The 8,520-nt window shown below is 39.1% G+C and overlaps 1 protein-coding gene across 1 annotated transcript; it reads left to right on the forward strand.

The window, feature by feature from the left end:
* The first annotated feature begins 1,304 nt into the window (after positions 1-1,304).
* On the forward strand, positions 1,305-8,520 carry LOC110917058. The gene is made up of 5 exons (XM_022161679.1): positions 1,305-1,471; positions 6,169-6,234; positions 6,376-6,471; positions 7,072-7,873; positions 7,959-8,520. Exons 1-5 carry the CDS (start codon positions 1,446-1,448, stop codon positions 8,286-8,288), a joined length of 1,320 nt encoding a protein of 439 aa, XP_022017371.1. The 5' UTR covers positions 1,305-1,445; the 3' UTR covers positions 8,289-8,520.

An 8,520-nucleotide genomic window follows, 5' to 3' on the forward strand; every position in this document is an offset into this window, starting at 1 on the left:
CTGCCTGATTCGAGTGTTCAGTGCGATGATTTTTGATATTACGATTTCGATTGCGATTGATGCGAATGCGATAGAGTTTCCTATTCAAATTACTTTTAATCCCAACTACTATATCAACATTCAAGTATCCATATTCCGTATTCGGTTTGCGACTGCGATTCGATTGCGATTGAGTTCGATTGCGATTGAGTTTCGATTGCGATTGAGTTTCGATTGCGATTTGATTGATTACCACATATAACATAAATAAACACACACAAGTAACACATAAGGCACACACACGTATAACAATAACCCAAAATGCGTATATTCGAGTTTGCGAGCGCGATGATGATTAAATTAGATCGATTAGCGTTTAATTAACTTTATCGCATTGTTACTTCCTATTATTCACAGTCGTAAAGCGGTTTGTATTGAGAATATACTTCGATTACTTCGATTTTAATTAAATACTCAACATAATGCAACTAACGTAAACATAAAATAGACTATCTATAGTCAAATAAGTCAAAACAGTAGATCGCAATTAGCGATCTATTCTTCCTTTAACTTCAATCTTGACTTTGACTTTAACTTTCGAAAACACGGGGTGTTACACGTAAGCTATAGTTATTGTTAGTACAATGATAAAGCAGCCGATACTGTCCGTACAAAACACGTGCTGATATCCTTTCAGGGATAACACGACTTTATTTTTGGGGTTTTCTCTTTTGATTGTTTTACCGAGTGACTATGTCATACCGCTACCACTACAAACTAAATCGATACTGACCAAATTCCCGACGTGTAGCGCCCGGTGTGCATCACGACTTTGTTTTTAGGTTTTTGTTGTACGAGTACCATGACAAACCAAACTGATAACACCTCATTCTTCCGCAAACTTCATTTATATGATACAAAATATAAAAATCCACACCAACATTCGTTTAACCAAAATTCATTTCATTTTATTTGACTCTTTTTAATACCCAACCATTCTGGTATACATATTGTTGAAAACGGAATTGTACTCACAATATGCCATTTTTTTTTAAATCGCAAGCTAAAGTGAGGGTTGGTACAATAACAAGCCGAACTGATACTGTCTAAATAACATCAGTACAAGTATTCGTTTTTAAATAGTTTTAGATCAATGTAAAACACGTGTCAATATCATTTCCAACATATTTTGATTTTCTCTTTTGATTTTTATATCACGACTTTATTTTTAAGTTTTTGTTGTACGAGTATCATAACGAACCAAACTGATACAGAATGAGGATGAGTTTCAAAATATATTAATTATTGTTGCATATAAACAACGTTCGAAAACTCAAAAATGGATAATGACACGAAAATTCCATAAAATCCCCTATATTTCTGGAATGCATACAGCTTAGCTACTTGTGTAATTTCCCAGTTGTTCAAACCCTAATTAAACGCAGCTGGTTTGGAGCACCTCTAAAATGGAGGAAACTTCAACAACAAGCAACTGTTGGTATTAGAACTTACAATATTCTCACGAAACTTCAAACAATGAGGATCAACTCAGGCTTTTTATTATTGTTGCAGTGAATGAAAAACAAGAACATAGAGCTGCCATTATATAGGACAGCATACAACGGCTAGAATGCATAAACGGCTAGAAACAAAAGACTCGGACTCCCTAACAACTTAGACATATTCAAAACAGAAAACTGAATAAGAAAACTTCAAAGCCAACGTGCATGATCCTCAAACCTTCTAGAAGACACGTGCATAGGAGGATTTAATCACATTTTAATACCCCCCTTGATTGATACTCCTGCACTCCCAGTTGATAGCGAAACATCACAAATTTCTCTCTTGCCAATGCTTTAGTGAAGCAGTCTGCCACTTGTTCTTCTGTGCTACAAAACTTGAGAGCTACTTTCTCTTGATTCACCATATCTCTAATGAAATGATACCTTAGATCAATATGCTTTGATCTACTATGCATGACTGGATTTTTTGACAAATTTATAGCCGATTGATTGTCACAATAGATTGAAGTTGCATGTTCTTGTTTGATACCCAGATCTTCCAACATCCTTCTAATCCATATGCCTTGACAAGTAGCACCAGTAGCTGATATATATTCAGCCTCAGTACTGGATAAAGCCACCGTATTTTGCTTTTTTGAACACCAGGACACTGCACCATTTCCTAAGGTAAATACATAAGCACTGAGACTTTTCCTGTCATCAAGACAAGCTCCCCAATCACTATCTGCAAATCCCACTAACTCAATCTTGTCTGTTCTCTTGTACCATATTCCATAAGCAACAGTTGCTGCTATGTATCTAAGAACCCTTCTAGCTGCACCCGCATGATTCTTTGATGGAGACTGCATGAACCTTGATAACACACCAACTGCATAAGCAAGTTCCGGACGTGTATGAGTTAAGTAAATCAGACCACCTACAAGGCTTCTGTACTTGGTTTCATTGACTCTATCTTCACCATCTTCCATCTTGTACTTTTCATTAGGACACATTGGAATATCTTCCAGCTTGCAATCACTCATGCTGAATTTTATCAACAGATTTCTGGCATATTTTTCTTGAGAAACAAAGATACCTTGGTCACATTGCTTGACTTCTAATCCCAAAAAATATTTCAACAACCCCAGATCAGTCATCTCAAAAACTTTCTTCATTCCTTCTTTGAACTCAGCAATCAGAACATCACTTGAACTTGTACAGATAATATCATCCACATATAAGCATACATAGATGAAGTTACCTGAGTCGTGCTTGACATACAGAGTTGGCTCATTGAGACTTCGAGTGTATCCGGTTCTTGCAAAATAGCTGTCAATCTTACCATACCAGGCTCTAGGAGCCTGTTTTAGGCCATATAGAGCCTTATGCAACCTGTAAACCTTATCTTCCTTTCCTTTAACTTGAAACCCCTCTGGTTGCTCTACATAGATTTCTTCAGCTAGTTCTCCATTGAGGAATGCTGACTTTACGTCAAGTTGATGCACCATCCAACCTCTATGAGCAGCAACAGCAAGCACCATTCTTATAGTTTCAAACCTTGCTACTGGAGCAAAGGTTTCTTCAAAGTCTATGCCATATTTCTGAGAGTAGCCCTTAGCCACAAGTCTGGCTTTGTGCTTGATTATCTGACCATCCGGACCAACCTTTGTTTTGAATAACCACTTCAAACCAACTAAATTCTTCCCAGTAGGCAAGGAGACCAGCTTCCAAGTTCCATTTCGATTAATAGCAGACAACTCTTCTTCCATTGCAAGTACCCATTCCTTCTTTTGAACTGCCTCATTAAAACATGTGGGATCTGATATGTTTAGAGCAAATTGACAACTTGAGTATTCAGTTGGCATCTCCTCCGTGTTAGCATACAAATCAGTCATCGATCTAACCCGGAGAGGAGCAGAGGAACTTGAACTTGACCCAGCACTGAGCTCAGCTTGATTAGATACACCTGGAGATGTGGGCTCTTCCTGATTAAATGAAGGACTTGCTGGATTCTCTGTGTTATCAGCCACATTCTGAACTTCCTCTTCTACAGGAAATGGATCAGCATACATCCGTTCATAAACTTGTTTCTCTGACTTGTGCACTTCTTGCCAATCCCAAGCTGCATCCTCAATAACCGTTGTGTCTCCACTTCTTCGAGTTTCAAACTTCTTTGTGATGGGATTGAACAATCTATACCCATTGCCATTTGAAGAATAACCGAGGAAGATCATCTTGTTAGACCTGTCATCTAATTTTCTCCTACCATGAGCAAACACATGACCATATGCAATACTCCCGAACACTTTCAGAGTTGAGACATCAGGCTTTTCATCAAACCACACTTGATAAGGAGTTTTGTCTTGGACAGCAGATGTAGGGGATCGGTTGATGACATAGACAGCAGTAGCTACAGCTTCAGCCCACAGATAGTTTGGTAACCTCCTCTCCTTCAACATACTTCTTGTCATCCCCATGATTGTTCTATTTTTTCTCTCCACAACACCATTGTGTTGAGGAGTGTGAGGTTCTGTTAATTCTCTTCGAATCCCATGCATTTCACAGAATGAATTGAACTCCTTTGAACAGAACTCTCCTCCTCTATCTGTTCTCAATACCTTAATATCACATTCACTTTGTTTTTCAACTAGGGCCTTGAACACTTTAAACCTTTCAAAAGCATCGGACTTCTTTGTAATGAAATAAACCCAACACATTCTAGATACATCATCTATAAGCAGTAGATAGTACAAACTACCCCCTAGACTTTGTACCTGCATGGGTCCGCAAAGATCTGCATGCACAAGTTCCAGCCTTTTTGTAGCCCTCCATGAATGAGCTTTAAACGGAAGTCTAATCTGTTTACCCAGGATACACCCTTCACATATCTCTACCCCTTTTATTTTTGGCATGCCAACAACCATTTGCTTATCATATAAATTTTTCAAATCTCTAAAGTTAACATGTGCATATCTCTTGTGCCATAACTGAATAACTGAGGTATCACTAGGAGTGCAGTTACCTGATTTTGTAGCATCAAGGACAAACATATTGTTGTTTGACACAGGGATCTGCATAAGATTCACACCACGACTTCTAATATTGCACATGCCGTCTTCAAACAAAAGTGAGTATCCCTTTCGCATGAGTTGCCCAACACTCAAGAGATTATACCCTAGAGTTGGTGCATAGTAAACATCACTCAAAAGCTTGAACCTGCCAGGACCAGTATTAATCCGAACTACCCCTTTTCCTTCAATTGCAAGAATCTTTTTGTTTCCCAACTGCACTTCAAGCTTGAATGACTCATCTAGCTCAGTGAAACTGGTTCTTGACCCTGTCATATGATTTGAACAACCTGAGTCAATGAACCACAGGTTGTTTATCTCATTGACAGGAGTTGTTTTTGTCATGAGGGCAAACGGAGTTTCACAATGAGATGTGTAAGCCATAAACAAATATTGTTCTTCATTTTTGTCTCCTTGTTCATCACTTTCTGCTGCAACATTCACTTGTGTTTCATCATTATACCAGCAGTCTTTTGAAAAGTGGCCATACTTCTTGCAAGTATAGCATTGAGGCACTTTGCTTTTATCAAGTGTTCTGCCCCTTCCACGGCCCCTGAAGCCTCCACGACCTCTACCTCGTGTGTTTGTTGGCCGATTGCTTTCTTGGATCACCTGTAAAGCATGATCTTCACCTTTTCCTGTTTTTTCTGTGGATCTACTGTTGAGCCTCTCTTCCTGGGATTGTAGAGATCCCATAAGTTTTACTGGTGTAAGTTTGGTGAGATCAAACGAGACTTCAATGGACGGCACAATATAGTCAAACCTAGGGGTAAGACTACGCAATATTTTCTCAACAATAGCCTGATCCGTTACAACTTCACCATATGCTCTTTTTTGACTCACAATTCCCATAACCCTGGAGAAATATTCTCCAACAGTTTCTCCTTCTTTCATGGTAAGATTTTCGAATTCTCTTCTTAGACCCTGAAGTTTTATAGCTTTTACTTGTGTATCTCCTTGATACTCCATTTTCAAGATTTCCCAACTTTCTTTTGATGATTCAGCAGCAGCAATTCTGGAAAACAGTTGATCATGCACACCTTGTTGAATTATCGCCATAGCATGAGCATCTCTCTTCTTTGCATTCTTGAGTTTGCCTGCATCTGTTTCAGCTTCATTCACACCTTGTTCAACCATATCCCATAGATCTCTTGACTTCAGAATTGTCTTCATACGGATACTCCAGTGTTCATACCCTTCTCCCTTGAAGACAGGGATTGGAGTAGGAGCAGTGGGTAACGTACTTGTTTGTTCAGCCATAACAGATCTGATTTGCAGAAAGGGTTAAAACAGGGAAGGATTACACTCTCGCTCTGATACCACTGTTGGTATTAGAACTTACAATATTCTCACGAAACTTCAAACAATGAGGATCAACTCAGGCTTTTTATTATTGTTGCAGTGAATGAAAAACAAGAACATAGAGCTGCCATTATATAGGACAGCATACAACGGCTAGAATGCATAAACGGCTAGAAACAAAAGACTCGGACTCCCTAACAACTTAGACATATTCAAAACAGAAAACTGAATAAGAAAACTTCAAAGCCAACGTGCATGATCCTCAAACCTTCTAGAAGACACGTGCATAGGAGGATTTAATCACATTTTAATAGCAACAGGGGGCAAAGATTGAAATCGGGCGAAATAAAGAAGAAGCCAGCAGGCAGAGGACCTTACAATCAGTAAGAAGAAGTAATTTGGTGTTTTAAGAGATAGGGTTTGATTGATAGTTGATACATTTTTTTATGCACAAAGTTGTTGTTTAGTGTTATGTTTACACTAATAAGATGAATATTGTACATCTTGTGATTATGAAATTGCAGGAATTTTAGGGTTGAGATTGCAAATACACATGAAAATGATGGATATGCGTGGAAGAAATACGCGCAGAAGAAGATTCTCCATGCTAAATTTCAAAGGTATTAATAATCATAATCATAATAAATTAATAATATATACTTTTCTTAATCATAGTTGTAACACTCTATTTGTTCCATATTTAGTCATTACATCCAAGTTTAGTGTATTCATATTCAGTGGGAGACCAAGAAATTTCTTTCATGGGGGTGAATCGGGTGGCTTAACCACATTTTATGGTTGAGTGTGTGTGTGGGTGTGGGTGTGGGTGGGGGTAAGGCTTTAAACGAACCGAATGATCGTTCATTAAGGATATAATGTGTTCACGAACGGTTCATGAACACTTACCGAACGAGATTTTATGTTCGTGTTTGTTCATTAAGGAAATGAATGTGTTCATTAATACAATTATACAAACGGATACAAATAAATTCGGCAAAGACAACGGTGACTAGAGGTGGATGGTGAGAGGGACCGGTGCTAGACCTTGAAGGGGGGGTTGGGATTTTGAGGGATAACTAACACTACCCCATGGTTATGCCATGGGTCCGCCACTGTTGTCTAACAAGAAAATATCTAAATATAAAAGGATTATTTTTCTCATAAAAATATATAGCTAACTAATAATCTTTTAATTTATTAAAGAATTCTGTTATATGCAGGTACTATTATAGATGTGCACATGAAGGATGTGGAGCATTGAGACATGTTCAAAAACTGGAAGATGGATCGGAAAGGTTTCATATCACATATGCCGGGTCTCACACGTGCCAAAATAGAAGATGGCTTTTTGGTTCAGACATGGAGAAAGAGGGCCTTACGGAAGGTAGGAAGAGTCAGCAGCCGGACTGGTCTTCAAAGAGAAGGAAGCTTGTTAAGGCAGCGTCGAATGTAGTGGTGAATATTTCTAGTGAAAATAGTCACGAGTCACCTGTTGAAAAAGACGATTCTACTGTGCAGTCTAGTCATGACACCTGCCCTCGCACAGGCAATGTTGTGCTACAGAAGAGATCCGCTAGAAGACGCAGAAAAAAGATTGTTTATTCAGAATCGGGCGAGTCATCCGACCGTCACTCAGGCAATATAGTGCCAAAGGCATCTGTGCCAGCTGGCAAGAGAAGATGCGCAAAAGAGATTTCTTTTTTAGAATCGGATGAGTCTGATCTCCAAGTCTTAGACCGGGTCAAGTGTCTTCCCGAGCTTGTCACTAGCTGGGATGAAAGAAAAGCGAATAAGGAGGCCCGTTTGCGTGATATGATTGCTTGGTATCGCGTGAGATTGACTCATCAGGCTGCAAAGAATGCGAAGCTCGCAGAGATTGTAAGAAAACTGAAGAAGACGGGGACTCTTGAGAAGGGACAAGAGGCGATACAGATGCTTGACAAGAACGCTAAGGTGGTTGAGGCGTTACAAAAGGAACTGGAGAATGCTCGAGTTCAGATTCAGAGTGTTGAGCATGCATATGTAATTACAAATTATTTTAACTTGTATATAGAAATTAACAAATATAATTATCTTTTCCAAATTAAGAGTGGATGGTGGTTTGCAGGAAAAGCTGAAGCAGGAGCACGAGCGAGTTTCGTCTGAACGACAATGGTTGATCCAAGAAGGCTTCGAGTATGTGATAAACAGACTACACAGAAGTCAGGAATACCTTGAACCGTTGGGGGCTGTGCAAACAAACTTATGGGAGTCCGGGGCTCACTACGGACTTGTTCAATGTTATGAAAGTTGCAAAGACGGTGTGGCTTTGGAGGATGCTTCCCTATATAATCCGGGGGCCCATGAGAAGTTTCTTAAGGCCGTGCATGAGCTGGAACACACGCGATTCCCATACATTGTAGAGCTGTCACAATGTGGAGAGCGTTCGCTTGATTGATGACATAAGAGCATTGGAGCCCATAGGGTTGGAAAAGGATGGAGATGAAGATGCAGGTACTGCTGGTGGTAGTGGTGATTAGTAGTTTGCATACGGTTTTGTTTTAGGTCCAAGTGAGATAGTGTATATCATCATAGGTCTGCTTTTGTTATGCTACTTTTGACTTTTTAGGTCAAACATTAATTGCCAATCTGTTATGCACAAGATAATCTGATGAATTGTTATTTATAAA

The sequence above is a fragment of the Helianthus annuus genome, chromosome 16 (genome assembly GCF_002127325.2).
Source record: "Helianthus annuus cultivar XRQ/B chromosome 16, HanXRQr2.0-SUNRISE, whole genome shotgun sequence".
NCBI classification, from domain to species: Eukaryota; Viridiplantae; Streptophyta; class Magnoliopsida; order Asterales; family Asteraceae; genus Helianthus; species Helianthus annuus.